The sequence below is a fragment of the Dermacentor andersoni genome, chromosome 6 (assembly GCF_023375885.2).
Source record: "Dermacentor andersoni chromosome 6, qqDerAnde1_hic_scaffold, whole genome shotgun sequence".
NCBI classification, from domain to species: domain Eukaryota; kingdom Metazoa; phylum Arthropoda; class Arachnida; order Ixodida; family Ixodidae; genus Dermacentor; species Dermacentor andersoni.
Genome location: NC_092819.1, coordinates 4374767 through 4398803, shown reverse-complemented (window position 1 = coordinate 4398803; position 24037 = coordinate 4374767). Strand labels below are relative to the sequence as shown.

The window sequence follows — 24037 nt, the reverse complement described above, 5'->3', positions numbered from 1 at the left end:
ACGTGGCAAAAATTTGTTAATCAAAATTTGCAGCGGAAATAAAGCACTATTGTAAGAGCTCACGCGCGCAATCGGTCTGAGGGCCCGCAGCGAAATTACGTTGAATATGCCACGAAGCACGTCTCCACCCCTATCCAGTTAAGAGGGACCTTATATCCAGTTCACTCGCAGCGCCCTCGCAAAATTTTTCCACACGCGGCGCCTCAGCGAGAGAGCGGCGTTTTCTACTGGACCATACTCCAGCTAGTAAACTCTAGCCCTCTAGCCCACAGCAAGCAAGTTGGTTTTTCATTCTATGCGTCAAGCCCAATGCACGCGAGCGCTTGTCCGTACGTCCATTTGTTGTTCGTCTGCCTTCAGCAGCAATCGTTCATCAGTTGTGGCCGCTGTGGCTTCTGCGACTAGCGCTGTGGTGAGTAAATATATATGAAACTTTCATTCTTGAGCTTCTTTCTTGCTTAATGTTTGCGGATACGGCATTGCCTTTTTCCTTTTTTTTTTGTATCCGGTTACGGTTTGCACCGTTGGCCTTCCTACGTGCGGTCGCCTAAATAACGAGAGAAAAAAGAATAGCAAGAAGTTAACTGTTGCCATTTAACAAACCATATTCACATTATTATTTATGATTCACTTTTAGAACTCTGTGCAGAGTGCATCAGTTGGTGGCGTAGGTGAAGGAACAACTAAATCGAGCAGCGTGCTACACGCTACTGCACGGGGCCGTGTCTGCAATGGTGCGGGCATGTTTTTGTCGCTGCTAAAACAAGAAATGCTGAACGGCGTTTAGCAAGGGATGTCCCGGGCATTTGAAAAGGGGCTGATGGGAACGGATCGCCCTGGGGTTGGTATATTGCACATTTGCGTAAAAGCGAGGCTGACATGCTCCCGCACGCTACAGGTGGAAGCGTGTTTGGGCTGGGGTGGTTTGACGGAGCGCTCCGTTGACGCGTTCTGCAGGTGCTAATGCTCTGTGGCGCAGTGCCGTGGCCTTCTGTTATTGTAGCTAGCGCATTCGTGTATGCGTTTATTTCGCCGAAGAAGCCTAGGCTAGCGACGTTACAGACGCCCCGCGGATTGATTTTCGTTTCCTTCGTGTCTATGATGTAGCGTCACGCATGGAAGGCACGCGCATTCTGCGAACGGCGACGGGTAGCAGACAAAGCTGCGTGGCAGAGTAGTGAACGGCACGATTCATTCGAGTCCGTTTACTGTCGTCGCGGCCAAGGGGCTGCTCTTTATGTGGTAATACCCATGGTCTGTGATCCGGGCGACGTGCCATTCGCCGCCAGCTATATCACTTCCGACTTGCGATCATTATTAAAAATCGGGAGCAAGGTTGCGCGTGTCGGGAAAGAAGTTCGCGGCGGGTGTATTTCGGCTGGCTTTTCTGCAGCGGGGGTCTTCTACTTAATCCACACCGCCGCGCAGTTGAGCGCGCGTTTACGTTGCGAGACGCTTGTTTAGACCACAGGGGGTCAACAACGTTTGTGCGACTAGCACCCATATGTTAGCGCGTCTCGAAACGCTCGAACGGCCATGCAATGCTGTCTTTACGTCACTGCTACTGATAGTAACTGCGTGAGCAAAGATAGCCGCCTGAAAACTTGTCGAGCGGTGCCGCCTGCTCGGTAGTCGCCCAAAACAAGCGGAGTAAGTGTATTTGTTCCAAATTTGTCGTTTCAGTCAAAACAGCAATTGTACATTGCTGTTTCATACGTTCTTTTGGAAGACAACGGCAGTTTATTAAAAAAGAAGGAAAATGTAGAAAACCAGTTAACATGTTGTTGGGATGTTGCTTTTAGTTGAAGCAGTGACGTTGCACTTGGAGTTCAATCCTATGTCCTGAATTACTTTAACGGAGCATGTGTAACTCTTTCTGTGCCATTTTTCTTTTTTTTTTAGGGAGGTGGGTAGAATAGCACCAAAATTTCTAAGATTTCTTTATTACTGATTCATTGTGAACGGCTTTCATTATTTCATTTCTTATTTTCTGCGTGTTAATCAATTCTTTGATGTTAGTGAGTTGCATATAACTATGGCCACACAAACAGTCAATATAATAAAGCTCGATATTTTTCAATTGTCAATCACATGCTATTGTGGTCCTCCATGCATTGCATTATTCTTGCCACTGTGAGGAAGGGAAATTACTGGGGTGCTGACAGCAAAGAGTTTTTGCCAAGCCGTGTCCACTGGATAGAGACCGCCAGAGGCCCAAACTCTTCCCTGCAATCATCAGCACTAAATTGCAGCTCCGAACACAACTCCTTGCAGCTTTCCAGGACTTAATTGTTTACTTGCGAGGTGAAGAAACGTCCAAATAGACAACGATTCTGGCATTGGCAAAGGCGGCCATCATTGCTACAGCCACCTAACTCTACTCTGTCATTTAAAACCCAGGGGACCCAGATATTCGCTGTGTTTCCACCAACTGCACCTGCAAAAGATAACTTTTCTAGAAAGCTGACACCATATAGCAGCACAGAATTTGTATGAAAACGATAAAACAACTTCCACTCATCTGTGGCACTTCGTAGAGGAAAGGAAATCTCTATAGACGATGAGAAATGTGACATCACCAGCATGTATTGAAGAAAACGTGTCGACGTCCTCGGCACGGAAAGGGTTAATGTTCTGGGCTATGCTTGTGTGTTTTGACATCAACATAATTTTTTCAATTCATTCATTCATGTTGTATGTGAATGTAACCCACATTTTTCATGCACATGCGGGCCTGCTGCTGCTAGTGACCTTTCTTATGACTGAAAGTCATCAGCTTAAGTTCTGTGCAGTGGTCCATGTGCATCGGGGGTTTCCTTTGTTGCACAGAACTCGTAGTATATCGGGTCACAGATGAATGTTGAGAAGCTTTTCACACCTGAAAGCAGATATAATCTTAATGCATTAAATTTGATGTTGGATCTCCATTCTCCACACTTGTTCCTGGAGGCACACTTTTTGATCACTATACCGATGTCACCCCAAACATGTTTGAAGTTCCCAGTGTAGAGTCGCCTTGTAAGTTCCTTGTTCAATGCCGCATTAAGTGAACCCTCGGAGTGCATGAAATGGCAGGTTCCGGGATGCTGCATTCCAGTGGGAGTGGAATGCACTTCCGTACCGAGCATTTGGTGCACCAGTTCAAAGAACTACAAGTTGTCATAGTTCATGGGGATGCTACAGCACCTCCCTCATAGCTTGTGTTTGGCTTCATGTCAAGCTCCATGGATAGAATAATCACATTTTAGTGATGATTATTAATGGAGAGCGCCTTTTAGAACTTGGTATTGCTGCAGCAAAAGCATCTGTAATAGGCATCATTAGCTCACCATCATTTGGCACAGTGTTTCTTTAACAGCTTGCAGAGGGTATAAAATTATTATGTAAGGTTTGGAACCTCTCGATACTTCAGATAAACTGTCCACAGCTGCAGACAGGCTGCACCCATTTGGGCATGTCTGTTTCCTATGGGCCAATAAATGTTTTTGTTTGCTGAAGTGAAAACACTTTCGCAGCTGCTATTTCAGCATGTCTTCTTTGTTGGGCAGGGCTTCCTGTGGGAGAGTTTTGAATGCAATAATGTCCTGGAAAGGAAAGTTTTGAATCATCCCTCAGCATCAAAAGATGAAGTTACCTTGTTCTCAGAAACTGGAATTGAAACTGAAGTGAACCGGTAGTTAAGGCAGTCCTTATTCCTAGAAAGTGGCAGTGGAACATCAAAAAAAGAATTGCACAAGTTTTTTTTTGGTCCTATATATTTAAGTGATAGCACATTGACTTGTTGGCAGGGAATGAAAGAAAGGCTGAAGTTGTAAGGTATCCCACATTGGCACTGTCCAAGTTCCACCAACGGAGCAAGTGATGCAAGCCACAGTCCTGTAGCACCAAAAGGAAAAAATAAAACCAACTGTGGCATCAGGGTGTGACAACTGCATAATAGTAAGACATATCGGAAAGCAATAGAGCGTGCGATGTTGGCTGGGCATGTCCGGTCTACATTTTTAATTTACATAGAAATTATATATGTTGGTCTTTAGCCTGCGGGAACATTGTACCAGTGCTTAGCTTTCAAGGTAAAAGGATTTGTTTCTTGTGAATAAAAAGAATTGTAGTTTGCTGTCGTCAAGCGTCAGTCTCGCCTCCATTACAGATCTTGCTGATTTGGGCAGTTGTTAAAGAAAAAATTGTCATCCACCCACCCAAGTGTTGCACAGAGCGACAAAGGAAACCTCTACAGATTTCTAAGAAACAAAGCTTTGCCATTAAAAGAAAAATTTGTCTGTCTGGGGAATCAAACTGTTCTATGGTTTGATTATAAGTGAAACTTTGAAAATTCTAATTTATAAAATTGGAGGCCTTCTTTGATCTTTCTCTCTCTTTCTGTCTTTTTTTTTCTAAGAAAGCACATGTAAAATCTGTTGTATGAAAATATGCAAAAATATGTCGTAACATTTTGTTATCTTTTAATCTGTACAGCAACCATTTCTCGCATTTCTTGGGTGCGCATAGTTTGTCCAGCGGCTTGCATCTCGTCACTTGCAAATCGTCGTGGTTTCAAGGTTTGCGAAGCTGCTTTCTTTTGGCATACAGCTGCCACCTGTGGGCACCATGCTGGCTGTGGACTCTGGCCTGGTGTGGGCCCCTGATGAGCAGGAGGGCTTCAAGCTGGGACGGATCGTCGACATTGGCGGCGAAACAGTCACAGTCCTTCTTAATGGTGGCACTCAGGTGAGCATGCTTTCAGCAACTTCTGTGGCTTACCACTGTGGGAATGTAGTACTCAATATGAAGATATTCAGCAAAGCTAGGCAAGCAGTTTGACAAAATGTAATTCAAAAGTGCACTTTTTTTGTGTGTGTGTGGCTGAGCATTTTCAGCATTTTTTCCTGGGAGACCAAACAACTTGGATTTGGTGTATTAGCAATCCTAAAGCTCATCCTGGTAAAGGTATGCCTGTGAGACCAGCTTTTCTGTCTTTCTCCAGTAGTCTGTGTTTATATCGGTTTCATTCTGTGTGCTGTCATGATATTTCTCATTTAATCATTGCTGCTGGTAATGTTTCGGTCACTGACACAGGAGTTTTGCTTTTTGCACACCAGCCCAGCATTCCTTTGAGTGTTGCAGGGCACACTTGAGCAGAAGCTTTAGCTCCCAAGGCAACTCAGATGCTGCCTATTAAAATGCATGTAGAATGCAGAAATGCTTTTATGAGGCAAGCTCTGGACCGATTTGAATAAAATTTGTTGCATTTAAGAAAGATTGTTAAGTTCTAGTGACTGTAGAAAACAGAATTGTGGTTTAGACCCTGGATAGTTTTAAAGATATTTGTATAAAAAAGTATAGAAGCATAAGGTTTACAAATCCGTAACCTTGTACCAAAAAGCTGGTGTCACAGTTCTGTCAACTGTATCCGTTAGAGCATCTAAAGCAGGCTAATTTGACGTACAGTTAAACCTTCATATAACAAAGTAGGCAAAATCGGCACTTTGCTTTGTTATATTGAAATTTCGTTGCATTGAAATTAGACCTTTTTTGCAAATAAGTACAGTCGCCAATAGATTTTTCTTACACTCAAAGGGGCTGCAGAATTTTCCATATATTTGGGCAATGTAAAAAAGCTAATTTAAATGTGGAAACAATTAATTTCGATAAGTTTGAGAGTCCGCAACAAATAGTACGGTTTCATGCCACGTTGGCGATATGTTCATATCAGCAGTACGAATTAAGCGAAGCCAACCATGCTTTCGCATGCAATGGGTGCAGCTCCACGGTTGATAGCATTGCCCGCACTGGGTTGATGCTATCATGGAAAGTGCCAGTAGCGGGGAGCAAATGCTTCGTCTGCCTCTTGCTCAACAGGTCACCGAAACACGAGACTATGCAACCTTTCATACTAAATGCGTGGGAGGACAGCTTACATGATGCCACGCCGTCCCTGTACACCCGCTCTTTGGACATGTGGCATATTAGCTCTAAAGCAAGGTGTGTGGCTGCGTATGTGCTCAGCCGCGCTTACAGCCATGCACAGTCACGGCCTAGAAGTGCGCCAGAAATCGCGATATGCACCAACTTAACCTGCCCCCACCCCTCGGCCCGCACCCCGCCCCTCGTGTGCGCTTGATCACATTAGAGAGTTTTCGAATAAGGGCCCCAAATGTTTGGGGGCCCATCAAAATAGTGTCGGAAGCCGCTGCGCATGCGCAAGACCCAAACTGTGTTTGGGTTTTGCATCGGGCACGCTATTTCACTGATTTAGCAGGAGCCCCAAACGCTGCCCCAAAAGCATTGCGTCAACAAGCAGGGTGGCACCCATCAAAGCGAAGGCTCTAACCAAGCACCAAACTGGGCTCGATTCGTGCTAATGCGTGAAGTTCGCAAGCTAGGCTAAGTGACTGCGATCCTCGCTTTCTTTCCACTAGCGTGCATTATGAAGATTGATTCATTAGATGCCGCTGATTCCGAATTCAATTGCTGATTTCATGGCTTGTAGGCTAAACACTTGGCACATAAATTTGGTTACTCAAAACTAAGTGCAAGTAATTGCTTGCTCCCAATAGAATAACTTCTAAGTTGTGATTAAATGCAGAAACACGAATGTCAATATTACTCTTCTTATTATAAAATGGTATATCTTATTTTAACATATAAACGGTAATAGCTTTTCTTTGACGCTGTAATGGCGCTGCAAGTGCAAGATGCTATCTGCAAACGCAGAGCCCTATTCTAAAACTCTTCACTCATTCGTGCCACACGCTAACACTCGCAAAGCTCTTTAGGGCCCCAAACTTTTGGTGCCCCTATTCTGAAACTCTCTATTACCGCAATCTCACTCTTGTCCCTCTCTTTTCCTTTGCTCACGTGGGGATGTGGCACTTGTGCACGAAGCCACCATCTTTCTTTCTCGCATTGCACACTTTCACTCGCACCTAAAGCATAAAGTGCGCGGGGCATGATGGGATCTTGCCACACTTGCACATTACATGGAACATGATGCAGCTTCACTTCAGGAGTTCCTCTTGGCGCGCCGTGCGATTTGATAGGTGCATTTGCATGCAGCCGATTGTAATTCAACCATTTGATCATTTGCGTCTGCAGATGCTTCCATTTATTGTCTTGGCATTCCTTTGCTGCGGAAGCAAAATTTCATTATATTGAAATTGCATACATAGACACTTCATTATATTGAGGTTCTAATTACATGGTGTTCTGTAGAGAAGAGGTTATGAAAAGTTAATAGAGAATTTCGTTATATTGCACTTCTTTATATCGAGGTTTAAGTGTATCAATTTATGCTTACATTAATTTGCTACAATGTTGCAAGAGCAGTTGACCAGAAGGCCTATGGCAGTCTGGTGGAAAAGATTCATTCTGAACCTGGAACACCTGTGCTGCCCTTGTGCTTGGTATGGTGGCTGTGGCACTCTGCTGCTGAACATGGCGTCGTAGATTCAGTTCCTGACTGCAAAGATAGCATTTTAGTGGGGGAAGAATACAAAGAATGCTTCTGTACCAAGCTTTAATTGTATGCTAAAAGAATCCCAGGTGGTTGAAATTGATCCAGAGTCTCAGCCTGCGAGTTGATTTGCACCAAAGAACATAAAATTAAGCATATTAGTAAATCATGCTTCCACAGTAGCAAACTGGCCACTCCTACCATGAGTGGAGGCTCGGTAAGACACAACAATGATACAGGTGGTGACACCATCCTTGAAGGTTCCCTGAAACAAACTTCATCGCACTGCTGTCCAGACATAGAGAGCATCTTTCACAATGCTGTTCTCACGTGAGTCTTACGTCAGCATGCCTTACTAAAAGACCTACAAGTGGTTAAATGGGCACTGCAAAAGATTCGCAGTCCTTAGTAAATGCTGCCATGAACATACAAACTTATTCCACTGCATGCAGCAGGAAGCTCACAATCTCGTGAGGTTGCTTTATCTCTCTACTTTGGCTTTCCAATCCCCTCTATTATGCCTCGCCTATGACATTGTAGACCTGCCCAACAACCCATAGACATCACTCATTGCATGATTGTTCATAATCATAAGTCTGGAGCAAAAGCTTGGGCACAGGCACACCCCTCCATCTTCTAGCAAATGTTCTTTCACTGTTCCTTTGTCGTTCTTGGGCACTTTTGTCAGATGCCATTCCTGAAGGGTTACCATAAGTGTGCCACAAAGGAAAGCTGTAATAGGTGGGCCATTGCTATCTTAGGAGGAATGAGGAACATAAACATTTTTATAGCTACATTATTATTTAGTTTTTTTCAAAAATTTATGTGGGCATATCAATTGGAAGGCATTGCACTCACTCCAACCTGTTCTTAGTTTTGCTCACTAAAAGATGTCGCGGAGCACTATGTTGCAAGGCTCCTTTAAAGAGCAACTTCCAGCTATTTTTTGTACCATATCAACGTAATGACAAATTTATGTTCCTGGGACACCTGCTGTCATGTGTCTGACAGAATTTCTCCACAAATTCAAAAATAATTTTAAATAAGCAAGAAAGTGCTAAAACTAAATCTTGCCATGCAGTCAAGCGAACCCGTTCGTATGATATAAACAGGGGCACGCCAGCGTGGAGAACGAAAGCACCAAAGCGCAGACGCTCCGCTGATTCGTGACTGCACTAGACCATAGTCTTCGAGTGACAAATGTGGGCTGCACCAGCTCTTCAGAGCTGTGAAACAGTGACAGCTGTGATTCCAACGAATTTAATAGCCATGGATTGCCATCATTTGCATTTGACCCACCACCACAAGAACCAGTCCCCAGCACAACACTCATCACGCTGGAACATGAAGACCGAGGGTAACCTTAATAATTTGATATGTGCTGCTTGCTATTTTAGACGTTTTACCCTTTCTCAAGGATGTGTTTCGCATGCTCACTATAAGAGGTCATGGAGCACTGCTTTCTTCACTTTTATGTCGATTTATAGATCGTACGATTCCTCCGGAAGAACGCCGCTGATATTCCAAAGTACCGACCAGTGCATTTGCTTACATCGGCATGGTACAGTGACCGCTGATCATTCGCTTGATGTATAGTGCATGCTGCGCATCAGTGACATCCAATAATGTCAGAGCATAGCCAAACACATAAATTTTGTGCGAGTAAACATTGTCGCAACCTTTGAGCCAAATGACAGTGTTTTTTTCTTCTTTTTTTTTCTTTTTTTTTCTAGCAAGTCATTGTCCTCGTCGGCACAGGCATAGAGGGTGGAGTTGGCGCAGTTTAAGCAAGTGGATCGTCACCTGAACCGTGTCGATATTCAACACATGAATGAATACATGCTGGATGTGCAAAGCCAACACTGTAGGGCTCGCACGGGAATGCTTAGAGTGGCTTGCCAAAGTTCACTTGTCTTACGTTTTGGGCATGGTTGGTGCTGGGTTAACTACTTTAGCTTCGTTTTCAAGGAAGTGTTGGCAACATGGCTGATGACCATGTCATGTCGATGCCAACAACATACCAAAGCCAAAGTATTGCTATTTCCTCTAAACTCTGCAGTCAGATAAGCATGCAGTTGTGGAGGCAGAGTTCAAATTATTGAATGGTGTGCCTTAATCTGTCCGAAATTTCAGTCATCCTTACACATTAAAGTAACGCTAAAGGTAAATAATAAGTCAAGCTAAAGTGATAGATTAGGGCTTGAGAACCTCTAAGCCGTCAATGTTATTGGGAACGCAGCCTTTGTAATCAAGAAATTGAGGTAAATGCAGGACACGATTAGAGACTCCCCCGGGACATTCAAGTACTTGCCCAATGACGAAAGCACTCCTCATTTATATTTTGTCACTGGTGCTTGACCACTCGTTATAAAAACATCATTGGATTGCATTATAAGAAGAAAGAAAATGCTACTTGTCCAGTTCTATTTAATTTTTAGAAAGAAAGAACTCTTTGGCCTTACCCTTGACAATGACGCAGGCAATCGGACGGTTTAGTTATCGCTCTTTTCTGCACCGCCTGTGCTTTTGCATTTCATTAGTTTAGTTATTGCGTAGTGCTGCACTGGTTTTTCTAGCTCGTGACACACGCATTAACTGCCAGTAGCGGAGAATCCCACTTTCATGTGGTGTCATAGGATGCTAGAACAGTCCATGCCACTTGACCAAAAGCAGCTGCAGTGGCTAATCCACCATGCTCTGTCTTGGCTCAGTTTCCCCGTGGCAGCACATTTGCGTTTTGTGCAAAGAACTGTAGCGCCATCTGTCGGGTGCCGTTTTACTAGTGTGCTAGAATGGAGGAGTGGGTCCAGGGGACGCCTTGGCAAGCGCTGAGGGTGATGCAAAAAATGCTGAAATTGCGGCGACGCTGCCGTCACTTTGTCCTGAAGCTTCGGCTGTTTTGGCAGCACCCATTGGCTGAGGCGAGTATGCGGGTTGAGCAGCTGTTGCTGCTCAGTGCACTGTAGTTGTTGCATTGTTTGCACCATTTTTGTCTCTTTCTCCATTTTATTGACTACAGGTTGGTGGGGAATACAATCATGGTTTCTGGCACCAAGTATCAAAATTATATGCAGCAGAATGAAGTGCCTTTCAAAGCTCCATGCAGCTGTGATAGGGTCTCTGATGCGACAATGGTCTGGCCGGCACGGGGCCGCTCATTTGGGCGAAGGCGACGGTGGCGCCACCAACTTTTCCATAGAAAAGCCTCAGTGGGGAGCCTGTGCTGGACTCGCTCCCCCCATGTAGTACACTAGTTTTACTCACCAATGGCAGCAGTGGATGGTGATGGCGTATGCAACATTGCCACTCCCTGGTTGGGTGGTGGGAGATTTGAATCGCGATAAAGGTATTCGGAATTTTCATATGCAATTTTCTCATAAACTAAGTCGTAAACTAAGACTTAGTATTTGCCTTAAGTGTCCCTTTAACTTCATGGGCCAGTAATGGTGCTGTGAAGTAGTCTGATGAATCGAGCTTGTCTGAATTATTGGTGTCCGAATGATCAGTTGGTGTCAGTTGTTAAAGGGACACTAAAGGCAAACATAAAGTCAAGCTAAAGTGACAGATTAGTGCTCGGGAATCTGTAAGGCGTCAATATTATCTTGAACAAGGCCTTGGTAATAGAGAAACTGAGGTACATGCAGGACATGATTAGAGACTTCCCCGGGACGTTCAAGCACTTGCCCGATGACAAAAGCACTCCTCAGTTAAATTCTGTTCCTAGTACTCAACCCCTCATTGCAAAAAACATCATTGTATTGTATTAGAAGACAAAATAAAATGCTACTTATCCAGTTCTATTTCATTTTTAGAAAAAAAGAACTAATCGAAATTACTTTTGACAACGACACGGGAGGTCAAAAGGTTTCATTTTCGCTCGACTCTGCGCCGCGCACGCTTTCGCATTTCAGCAGTTTCGTTATCGCATAGTGCTGCGCTGGTTTTGCTGGCTCGCGCAACTCGCACGAACTGCAAGTAGCAGAGAATTCAACTTCCGTGTTATGCCACGGGATGCCTGAACGGTCTACGCTACTTGACCAAAAAGGAGCTGCAGCGGCATATCCACCGATCTGTCTTGGCTCGGTGCCACTGTCTGTCGGGCGCTGTTTTACTCACTGATGGTAGCAAAGGGTGGTGATGGCTTATGCAATGTCGCCGCTTCCCCAGTTGTGTGGCGGGAGATCTGAATTTTGAAAAAGGTATTCAGACCCTTCAGATGCAATTTTCTCATAAACTAAGTCTTTTCTTGGCACAAAACAAGCATTGCGAGGTTTCTGGAATGGTATTTAGACAGTCCATGTCGACTTCTTATTTGCCTTTAGTGTCCCTTTAATCAGCCAGTCGGTGAGCAGAGGCTTCAGCATTACGAGAAAAAGCAGACCCTTGAATAGCTCCTGTTGTTGTCTAAAACAATGCTTGAGCATTACCAGGGGTTGATTAGAGCTTTCTTACTTGGGATAACTTTGACAACATTGAGTCTGGACAGGCATTTCTGACTAATGCTAACTCTAGCCTTACTGAAAACATGGCTAAGCTGGCAGCTGTCAATTAAAAAAAAGATTGTAAGATGTAAAAGGCAACGTCTGAGCAGATTCATTCAATTTGGAACAAACATGTTGCGGCATGCTTTGTGAACAGGCTTGTTTTCAACTAACTTAAAGGGATATTCATATTTAGGTTTCCCTTTGTTGTATTTAGAGGCAGAGCAACATTGTTTTACGGCAAGCAAATACTTTCTGGAATGAAACTTGTCAATGTGAAGTGTTCTAAAGTGCCTTGGAAATGTCCTGCAGTTGGCATTTATTTGCTCCATAGTACTCCGAAATTTGTCATTAATGTGTTCTAATCTGCTCCAAAATTTGTTCCAAATCTAAGTTCGTCAGTGGTACCACTGATATACTAGGTATTATTTAAAGAAAGAGTATTGCACCATGGCAGTTGGTTTAACACTTCCTTTAGTCCCCTTGATCCACCTGGTGGACCTTGCTCTGTCAAGGCCTTGGTGAATGGTTGGTGCTGAATTCCATGTAGCCCAGCCTTGACTTTCATCAAATTGAAAGGAATATTGAAAAAAGTGAATGACAAATATTTGGTTCACAAATCTAGCCATTGAGGAATTGTTGTGATCCTTAAAGCAGTATGACTATGCAGGAGATATATGTTTGCTATTTCTTCATTTTCAGCTTATTACAGCACCATATAGAAGTGTCCATGCTGCTGAAGAGGACCCAAATAAGGATGTTGATGACAACTGTATGTTGGCCACTGTTATTTTTTTTTTCCTTTCCTCACCTCCCCTCTTTTTATTTTTATATAAGACGAATAAACACTTGGTGCAACAACCCTCAGGTGTCCCAGCTATGAAGGATTAGCTGTTCTTGTGACATCAAATTTGTGAATCGCATTGCCATGACCAGCCTTCATTATAGTACATACTAGTAGGTTGCTGAAAATGCTGAAATCACCATAAATGTCTACGAGCTGTCTCTACGGCAGCTGAGATGCGAGGGTCATAAGGCAAGCGTCTGTGCAAGCTTTACTTTTGAATTTGAACTTTGTCCTGTTCCAGTCTGTTACCTTTGGCCGCAAACAAGCACTGGGCCCATGCAGGCACCACAAAAAAATTTCATATACAGTAATCGCTTGTTATAACGAAGTCAGCGGGACAGCGAAAAAATTTTTTATAAGTGGTAATTCGATATAAGCGGCCACTCGAGAAAAGCTAAAGCAGTCAAGCTTTAATTGCACCACAACTGTGATGAAGTCAAAATAGAATGTATTCAGTGAAGAAAAACTTTATTCAGGTGCAAGAAAGGCTGTGAGCTTTGGCTATTTTAAGTTCTTACCAGATGCGAGCTACCCCTGCTCTAATTTGACCAAGCATTGCACGAAGCTGTAGTCGCCGCTCATGCATTCAACATTATCTTGCAGCAGGCCTAGGTACTCCAGCGTCTGTCTGCACTATAGTCGGCACTTCACATTGCTCTTTGTCTGCCGGCTCTTCGTCCTCCTCGGGAGCCACCAACAGTGTCAATCAGTATCTCCACATCCGTCGCTGGGGCAACCACGGGAGCAGCAGCTTCAGCCAACGCGAATGTCTCGAAGTCGCCTTCAACCTCTTGGCCAGCAATTTTATCAACAGCCTCGTACAGATCTCTGCAAGTCCGGTCATCATCAGGCTGGTCATCGTCTGGGCCACTGACAATGGCGTGGGAAAAGCCGGCGTGCGCAAAGCAGTTGGCGACCTTCGAAAGTGCTAGTTCTTTCCATGAAAAGTTCAGCAAATGGATTGCACCAAGCAAATAAATGTTGTACCTCCTGCTGGTGGCATACGCTGTGAGCATGCACTGCAAAAGGGCCTTGCGGTACAACTTCCGGGTAGTCTCAATGACGCTCTGATCCATCGGTTGCAGTACTGCGGTTATGTTTGCAGGCAAAAATTTCCCAGCGGTCGCCTTGAGGTTGTCTATGTTCTCATGGCTCAGACAATTGTCAATTATAAAAAGCACTTCCGATTCTTTGCATCGAACCGTCTATCCAGAAGACACATGTAGTCTTCAAAATATAGCAGCAGTCATCCATGCTCGTTTGTTATTTCTGTAGATGCATTCCTTGGGAATAGTTACATTTCGGAAATACTGCGGCTTCTCTGCCTTCCCCAGTATCAACAAGGAAAGCTTGTCCTCGCCTGTTGCATTGGTACCAAACAGTACCGTGACACACTCCTTGCTCCCTTTTCCTCTGGATGAGGATCCACCAGCGGTAGTGAATGTTCGGTAGCATCTTGTAGAAAAATGCAGCCTCATCTAGGTTGTAGATGTCTTTGTCTTCATACTTTTCAAGTAGAGCTTGGAGCCAATGTTGGAGCCATATGTCTATAGTGTCACGGTTCACGGCTGCGCTTTCACCAACAATAGACTTCGAAGTCACGCCATGTCATTGCTTGAACCACTCAAGCCAGCCATTGCTGCACTTGAAATCTTTGTGGCCCATTTGGAGGGTGAGAACTTCAGCTTTTGCAGTAAGTGTAGGCCCGTGTATGGGGAGATTTGCACTCCGCCATGCTTCAGCCACTGTAGAAATGCACCTTCCACTTCAGGGTATTTCGAATTGCGATTCCTCTTTCTCTTCACCGAGAAGTTCTTTTCAAAGCCATCCAGCACAGCTTCCTTGTTTTTCAATACAGTTGATAAAGTAGACGGCGGTGTGCCGAATTCTTTCACGATGTCAATTTTCTTCCAACCTCCCTTTTCCACCTCTTTTATCATCGGAACTTTCTTCTGCAAAGTCTGACACTTTCGCCTGAAGTCTGACGGAGCCATTTATCACTGTAGACCACAAAAGCACACGCAATGCATGCCTAACGAAGCACCCTGAATAACACACGATCACATGGCCTGCAGCACGGATCCAAATGCACGCACAATTGGCACCAAAGTGACTGAATGCGGTGCACGATGCAGAAGGTAGAAGCTTCAAAATGTCATCGGGACATCTCGCTTTCCTCGTCAGTGCATGCTGGTGATGGTGACGGTTGCAATGGCGGGCCTGGCATCTGCTTCACATGTAGCGGAAGGAAAGCGATCGGAGTTGTGGAGACCAACAAGCAGGAACCGCAGAAGGGCACCCTTTGGTGGAAGATTGTGCTCGGGAGGACAGGCCGGAAGAAGGCAGCTTTGGAGGAGCAGCGACATCAAAATTGGCAGCAAGGAGGCGAGAAGCTGACGTGAAGACGAATGAGGAGTGACTGACATCCAAACGGCTTGCAGACTGGCGAGCGAATGGGGAGGGGAAGGCAGTGGCCGCCTTATAGGGGAAGTGCTGAGCTCACGGAAGACTACAAGAGTATCGCGCTGGAAAGTGCTGCAAATGCTGTGGCTCGAGCCTGAGGTTGTGTTTGTTGTCCTCAAAAAACTATTAGCCGCTCATTGTGGGTACACAGTGCGATCGTGACAACTGAACAGTTTTGCAGTAAGGGCTTTGCGTGATCACTGGGCAATTTTCTCCCGAGGCATGCAGTCGTGAAGTTTGAAAAACTAGAGTTTTTCATTGCACCGTTGTCAATGACACTGCGCTAATTCTGCGGTTCAAGTGTCAGTGTTTTCGCACTGCCGCGTCCGCACCATTGACAAACATCTCGGAACAAAATTCATTGACCCTACCACACATGTAGACCATTTCTCTAAAGTCAGATGGTGCGAATCGAGCATGACCAGCTCAAGAAAATTGCCAGGGAAACACCATGTCGACAACCTTATTCGCCGCTGGCGACGCTTGAATATTTTGTTTTTTGGAAAGTTGTCGGTTGATTTGCACCGTCAAAAGTGCAGTGAAGCTAGGAGCGTTGTTTTATTGTGATGCAGGCTGATTATGGCATGCGGCGAGCAAATTCCTAGACCGGCTCCCCCAAAGTCGTCTTCCCGATTTGGTAACGTAGCTCCTCGCATCGAACATGACGCTTATAATCGGAGGGACACTTCTTTTGTGCTTTTCGGCACGTTTCAGTGCCAGAAGTGCTCTTTAGAGCAGTAAAACTTTGCTCTTCGAGCGCACCCCATGGAATGCTACGATGCAAGTCTGCCCGTGGTCTTTTGGCCACTTATTGACATCCAAAAGACCGTAATTTTCTGGCATAGCAAAGCGTCAGGAAAACTTTATTTTTGTGTAGATTCTGTCATGGGGGACACCAGCAATGTAATTGCGACAGAGATTAACGGTTTGGGCGTGCTGCACCATGGAATTTGACAGCTTCAGTTCACTCCGCAGTAAACAGCTGGGAGCACGCGGCATTCGCTTGGTACCCGTTACTAGGCGGTCATCGGTCGTGGGTTTGGTCCTTTTGTGGCCTGTTCTGTGCCTGCATGAAACTTATTCGTCGGCGGTATTAATTTGGCACTGCATGTGCAAAAGGGTCGCCGCCGCCAAGTGGAGGCATCGCCGCTTCACTCTAAGCAGGTCAAGCTGTTCGTGCGCTTCAAGTAATGCAGCTTAAAATGCATGCATTTGAGTCAGGACTCAAATAAATTTCGAATAAAGCAATATTTCGAGTAAAGCGATGTCGTTATAACGAGAGATTACTTTATTTTAGAGGCAGACTTAGTGAAAGAGTACAAGACTTTGGCTACAACGATTTTCCGAGATGTTGCCTGTTGAGTTGTAAAGCTACCCTGCCTGGTGACTTGATGGTGCCAGTGCATGAAACAGAAGTTTCAGGTATGGCTGAGCGTTCATGGCTAAGCTTATGCAACAGTGGATATTTTAAGTGGTCAGTGTACAGCTATGCGACTTGCATTTGGTGTTTCTCACTGAAGCCTGGCTTCTAAGGTGCTTAGTACAGTCTACTTCTATTAATTGCACCTTGATGGGACCAATATAGTTAATTGAAATATGTGGCACTTTGAAATAAAAGAATGTTCAGGAAAAAATAACCAAGCACACTACTGCTTCAATTTGCAGTGTTTATCTGATTCCATTGCACTCCTGTAGCTAACACACACCCAGCCTTTAATTCATAGCAGAAGAAAATTTGCACCGAAATCTGGGCACACCTGATTAGATTTTATTAAAAATAGCATGCCTGTGATTTTGGCAATCATAAATAAGATAAAGCTTGCAGAGTTTACTTTCACAGAATCAAATTTTTCACAGAATCATAATGGTCAATCTGTGGAGCACGTGTCCCCCCCCCCATGCGGTTCATTGTATTTGATACTCCACATTTCTCAAACACGCTGGTACAATTGCAAGTGAGACGGTGGCACATGCCTAGACTTGCTTCATCATCAATTCCTCCTGCGACACACGCAAGACTCTGAAGCGCAGAAAGCTGAGTATTTGTTAGTTGCCACTGGCTTAGCAAAACAATAATTTAAAATTTTCTGCGTAATTAAGCCACGAAAGCAACAATTATTGTTGCCATCCTTGCAAAAGCTTGTTCTACAGCCATTGTGTGGTGACAAGGGCAATAACACAGGCTCTGAGGGTAAGCTGTTGATAGCACTGTGAATGCAGTTTGTTTCATATCCCATTGTAACACACAGGCAATCCTTGGATCAGTTTCCTTGGAAAGAATGTACACATTTGATGAGCCGCCGTTTTTGCTTAAGCTCAGCCAACAGTCAGAAAAAAAATGATTGCCATTTTTGGTGGCAGACGGCATGCTTTCGATGTGCTCGCTTTCCCCCTAAAGCACAGACTGCACGTATGCTTGCGGATGCGTGCAAGCTCGCATCTACGTGTCTTGCGCCTGCTGCAACCTTGTGATAAGCGTTTGCATCCACAGGAGACGTGCGCTCACAGGGCTCACTAATAGATGCCTTGGCAGATGCCATTTCGTACTTTGTTATTGAGTGTTTCAATATGCTTCAATATCTATAATCAAAATTGTTACACATTTAGAGCCCGCAGATCAGTGCGAAAAGGAAAGAAAAAGCACTTCCTTGCATGATATAAATCTGGTTCACTGAGAGTTGGTTGTACCACGCCGTAGCTACGCATCCAGGAACGCCAGCACGCGGCAGCCCAAGCGCACGAAAACAGAGAGGAGCTGTTTACTGTGATGGTGTTGCATTTCAGTGTGTGCGCGAGCTGTGCTGTGCCGTCTGTGTATGCGTGGGTGCGCTGAGGCAAGCTTGCGTGCATCTGCAAATGTATGTGTGTGCTTAATGACACCAAGAAAAGAATGTATGGCCATTGTTGGTCAGGATCAAATTAAATGAAAAAATTAAATCAAACTGGAGTCAAATTAACAAGAGTCTACTGTATTTATATAGAGCTCCTCAGTTGCCTAATTTCTTCTCACATGTCATTATTCTGGTGCAACAAATATTTTGTAGTTAATCATTCAAAACTTTAATTGAACAATGTTTGATCAAAAGTTTGGTAATCAAATGGCACGCTTCAGTTATGAAGTAGCAAGGCCTATGGCTTGAAATTCAGCATTCTGAGTCTTCGCACTAATTTTAGAATATGTGCACATTTTCTTTCATCCAGGTGCCCTGATCTACTTGAATGAGGCCACCCTGTTCAACAACATCAAAGTTCGTTACAACAAAGATAAAATTTATGCAAGTATCTGCACCTTCTTCTATTTAAATACCATGTTCACTCTCAACGAGCCGTCATTAGCAAGGTACACCCAGCTTGCATAGTAGAAAAGAGATAAAGGCAGAATTGTGTGCACACTTTGTTTCTGTTTGCATGAGTTTTTTACAGCATGGTGCATTTGTGCATGAGAATAGTGCATGTCTGCGTTGGTTAAGTTAACACTAAGGAACATGAGTACCTAAGAATCTTGTCTCGTATGTCTTTGTCTTGTTATGCAGCCGCACCCTCCTCAAGCTTGCTGCTTTCTCATTAACATTCCTGCTGTATGTGTGATGGCTAGCAAATGTAGGTGGCAGTTTTCTCATAGGGTGCCTTGCTCCACAGACGTATGTGGCCAACATCCTGATTGCCGTGAACCCATACTTTGAGATGCCCCAGTTGTACTCGTCAGAGACAATTGGGAAGTATCAAGGAAAGTCCCTCGGTGTGCTGCCTCCCCATGTGTTTGCTATTGGTGAGTTAGACTTCTGTTGTGTACTACTTGCCTGTCAATCATGCTGGAGGATTAGTTGTTTTACATGTGAATTGCATCTTGTGTGCATTCAAATTTGAAGCCTACTTATTTTGTAAAATGGGCTGCTGGGCTAGTTGGCACATGTTCATAGCTGAAAATCAAGCACGGGACAAAGGAGACCACTAGACAGCTGCTCAACTCGCAGCTAGTTTAGTTTTCTGGAAAACATCCATATACAGTCAACTTCTGTTACTTCGACCCTGACGGGACCAATGAAAACCATCTAATTATCTGGCAGGTCGAATTAAACAAGATGTAGGAAGAAAGTCAGTTTTGCCCGAAAGGCGAAGCATCGATTGCTATAGAAGATTATTGTACAGCTATCTGAAGTAAGGATAGTAATTTTATTGGCCGTATAAACTTATAAACATAGGCATACTAACTAAATTAACAAGCATGGTGTCACGTAAACATAAACGTAAACATAAACAAATCTTACTCGATCACTGCAGAAACTGGCTGTCAAAATGCTGGCATGAGGAAACGCGGGAGCAGCAGCAAGCAAAGTGATATTCGTGCTGTCTATCGCTTCAACGCGAAGTGAGTGCCGAGAACACACAGCAGGCACAAAGGTACGAGCCGCAGATTCACCTAGACTGTACCCCCAATGCAGATCACTCTCAAGATGTGGCTGCGCGAATGTGTGCAGCCACCACATGTGCACTTGCAGTCGGAGTATAGTGCCGCTCCCCTCCCTCTCATCCCCCCAGTGCCTCACAATTTTGGGGGCCTCGCGTGCGATGGAAGAGTGTGTACTTCCTGCTCGCTTTAGTCTCTTTAGCGTGGGTGAGATTGAGCAGCGATCATCAGCTCCCCTCACATGCTTTCACTTGCACATACAGCGTAGGGCGTTAGGCGACAGTTATCGCCCTTGGACTTTGTACGGAACCTTGTGCTAATGGCATCGCCATTGGCAAAAATGCGCTTGGAGTGTCCATATAATTGCTATCACAATAAAACACCAAAACACACAGCTGATTCATTTGGCTGTATTTGCCTGATACTAACATGCCCTCGAATCAAATGCACGCCCACTTTCTGTGTGACCAAAGTAAAAATCTAATGTAGAAATGTCATTAAAGCTCCTAAACAAAGTAGGCATCTAACACACACCCAATCATTTAGCAAGAAAAATGGACAAGGGCCTAATATGTTGCACAATAGCGGCCGGTTTCTTTAAAGTTAGCTTTGCCACAGTACATTAAAGTTATGCGGTAGAGCATACGAACATCGTGAAGGCAGTTTTGTACAATCCTGCCGTCATCAGGAAGCCAGGCCAGAACAGCCATGGCAGGAATACAGCACACAAATTATGTCATCTTCACCTAACTAGGAAAAGAAATGGCCACGGTGAGAATTCGATCCTCTGCCCCATTGCCACTGTTACCGCTCCATAGCTGATCGCGCTAACAACTGCGCCACCATTGCTTTGTTCCACCATTGCAACAGGCTACAGTGATGAGTATCCTCGAGGCTGTGCATGGTTGGGCTTTGCCTGGCGGGCAAGTCACTAAATTGCGCATGATTAGATTGGCATCACTGTCGTAGCTATGGAGTCTTCATCATCCGAAGTTGAAATGCTCATGTCTACATCATCAGGCAAGACAGCAAAGTGTGGCCGGAGGCGCTCATTCACTGCCAACGAAGTGTGAGACCGCAGATGCCGGAGCCCATGGGCCACGACGACGAATAAGATGCAATGCGCTTCAGGTACCCATTGGACAACGACTACGCCATCCCCTAGAGTGTGAAGTGCAGTTCACCTACAAACCCAATGAAGAAATGTAGTGTCAACACCATGGTGCCGCTCGGCAAAATGGTGTCACTGTGCTGAAAAGTGGTGTCATCGAGAAAGAACACTTATTGCAATGTGTGTGAAACACTACCTTGATGAGAACTCCACAAATAAATTTGGCTGAGAGATTGCAATATGGCCGCTTTGTTGTCTTGCATTGTTGTGACGTTACAAGCAGCAACATTACTCTTGGAAACATAACGCAGCAGTACTAAATTCAGTGACTAACTTAGCGACACACTCCGTGACAAGTAACGCTCTGCATTTGCACATCATAAAAATTGCTTAGGTGTCCCCGTATTTTTGTTTGGTGTCGTATTAGATTTCAGTGTGCAAGTAAAATTAGGCGCAATTTTCCTGGGGGAAAAAAATAAGAGGCATGCATTAGAATCTGGTAAGTACTGTATTCGGACATTGTGAGCTACGGTTAACATGTGAAAATCTTCCTAGGGCAGGATGAAAATAGGCATTTTTGACGGGGCAGATTACGTGTGTACAATGCATTCACTGTCGCCTAAGCTCTGCCAAGACAGATGCTGCCACCAAAGGGGTCGCTATTTGGGTCACCACAGGGGTCACCGTAGGGGTCAGGCGCGTGCATGCTGACTGATCAACAAAATCCAAAGGTGGGCTTGAGATGGGTTGCTCGAAACTATAGCTAGACACCGATGTGTGTCTATGAATGGCGTCGGGAACGAGAGGCTGCCGTACGGTGTATTGCAAAGATGGCTGGTCGCAAACTATTTCCATACGCTCGCTTTCATTTGCGAGGCGGTTTGTCGGCTTTGCAAGTGTTGCACGGCTCCTGCGAATACATCCGAGTCTATTCAGCACCAAACCGTAACTAGTTGCAGACGCCCAATGGAACAGTGCTGATAAGGCCTAATGGCCTAGGCAGTGTTCACCACAAGTTTGCTGCTGGCCATTCTAGTAACGGGTGACAAGCCATTGTGGAATGCTTGCAGCTAATACATTCGAATATCGTTAATTCGAACACGCTTAATTCGAACTTCTGGTTTATTCGAACTGACACCGTGGTCCCGCCAAAGTTATGTGTATTCCAATGGACAAAAATGCCCAGTAATTCGAATGTGCATGCATTTGTGACGGTTGATTCGGACACACCGCGCTCTGACAATGCTTTCAGTAGCACACCAAATCCCATGGCAGCGCCTCCGACCAGCATTGCTCTGACCCCGCCATAGAGGAAAGGCTTAGGAGAAACCCCTCAACGTAACATATATGCGCGGGGAACTGGTATCATGCGGACCCACCCAATAGCTCTATTCATACTGGCATCCGGTTCAGCTGGACTGCTTGTTTCGCACTATTGTCTGCTCGTGACAGCTCTCACTTGCGCTTGTTTTTTTAGTGACGTGCTAAACCGAGACGTCCCGATGGAAATGTTGTTGGAGACAGTGCACCACATCCGATTCTGTACGACAAGACAGACCCTGAATACAAGGACGCAAAAGTGACACCGAGTACTTCATTCTCTTTGTCTTTTGAACGTAGTGACGCCACAACAGGGAGCACACCAACATGATTATGATCAGCAGCAACAACTTCGTCATCTTGATCAGGCATGACTCGCATTAACCCTTTCAGGGTCAATGATGTAAATATACAGCGCCGCGAACAAGTCCAAAATGGTCAATGCCGTATATTCACAGTGCCATCTGTACATTTAAAACGCACCAATTTCATGACTTTTTCTTTCTTGGCATGTGCTGCCACCACGTGGGAATACATGGAATTTTTTTCTCGCGCCTCCCTCTCTCGGTTTTTGTTGCATGGTTTGTTTTAGAGCTAGTTTGCTCCAGCGCATCTATATACTACTGCTCGCGCATTTGCGCATAGGCGGTGGTTTGGGTTTTGTTCCATCGGGGGTTTTGGCTTCTTGCGCTCGCAAAACTGATGGCCATCTCGTTACTAATCGCTCAAAGGGCGGCCGCCTGTTTCTTGCTCGTTTAGTGGTGCTCACAGGGGTGAGCATAGGAAGGATGCTGCCGTGTGTGCATTTCCTTTTCCTTTCTTTTTTTCTGGGAGACTTGCGAAAATTAATCGCCTCTGGTTGGCGATAAGATGAAGATCAGTGGAAGTTTGTCGCACGTTTTGCTTTTTTGACGGACACGCAACCACACAGTTTTCTTGAGTGCGCCCACCTACGCAGTTTGATTATGCTATGGACGTAAATATTAGTATAAGAGCAAGAACATTTGACACTTGCGAAGTATTCTTGTTTGCGCATTTTCTAAGCTTTGAACTATGTGTATAAGAATGCATCAAATTTTTAATTCTTATAAGTTTATTTCCTCTTTTTTATTGTTGTTTATGAGTAAACAGTACATATATACCAACGCAAAATATCTTTTTCTCACTTTACGGTCACCCTAGAAAAATTGCAGTAAATTTTTTTCGAGATAGGTCCCTCCGAAGAATTGGGATCTGCAATAAAAAAAAAAAGTCGACCCTGGGTGGTTGCATATAGCGAAAAAAATCTACCCTGAAAGGGTTATGAGCGCAGGCCGAAGAAAGTAAACACAGCACCGATCTGTCAGCAGACGAAGGAAAAAACATGTGAGCACGCAGAGGGAAGCAGCAGCGGAGGCCCAGTCCTGGCCTAGGCAACTCCGCTAATTCGGTGGCAGTAGGTGGCAGAGCTAATTAGTACCGTCGAGTGAGGAAGCTGGCAGGAAAGCAAATGCGCTTCCTCTCAATTCTAATGTAACTCCCTCCTCTTCGATGGTCGCCGCGTGCGCCTGGCGCCAACTTAGCCTGCTCCTTGAAGTTTCGTTTTCTGCCGTTATTGGGAAGCGAGCATTGGCTGGCATGGGCAGTTTCATGGTCCTTGCTCACTGTGTGCTTGTGCACCGTGATAGTTCACGCCTTGCCCCGCTTGTGCATCGTGCTATAGTGTACGAATATTTCAGAAACAAGTCCTTGTTTTAATTCGAACGTCTTTTAATCCGAACAAATTTTTGGGCCCCTTCGAGTTCAAATTATCGAGATTCAACTGTATGTTTGTGCTGGTGTCTCATCAGCTGTGTTCAGTCCCGAGGTCACACGTGCAGGTTAGATTGACGGCTGCTGAAGCAGCATGAAGTTCGTTGCTGCATATTTAACACGATCCGCATGCCTATCGGCAGCTAATCGGGCCTATCTTCGT

The 24037-nt window shown here is 44.9% G+C and overlaps 1 protein-coding gene across 4 annotated transcripts in view; it reads left to right on the top strand.

Moving 5' to 3' along the window:
- The first annotated feature begins 259 nt into the window (after window positions 1–259).
- Window positions 260–24037, top strand: part of jar (Myosin heavy chain 95F jaguar) — a 143860-nt gene continuing 120082 nt past the window's right edge. For 3 of the 4 annotated variants that reach the window (XM_055065755.1, XM_050170300.2, XM_055065757.1), the window contains exons 1-5: window positions 260–412; window positions 4591–4728; window positions 12637–12706; window positions 18446–18519; window positions 18884–19013. In XM_055065755.1, coding sequence (XP_054921730.1) covers window positions 296–412; window positions 4591–4728; window positions 12637–12706; window positions 18446–18519; window positions 18884–19013 — 529 coding nt within the window. In that variant the 5' untranslated portion in view covers window positions 260–295. Of the gene's footprint in view, window positions 413–753; window positions 842–4590; window positions 4729–12636; window positions 12707–18445; window positions 18520–18883; window positions 19014–24037 lie in introns of those variants that run through there. The other variant, XM_055065756.2, reaches the window with a different exon arrangement.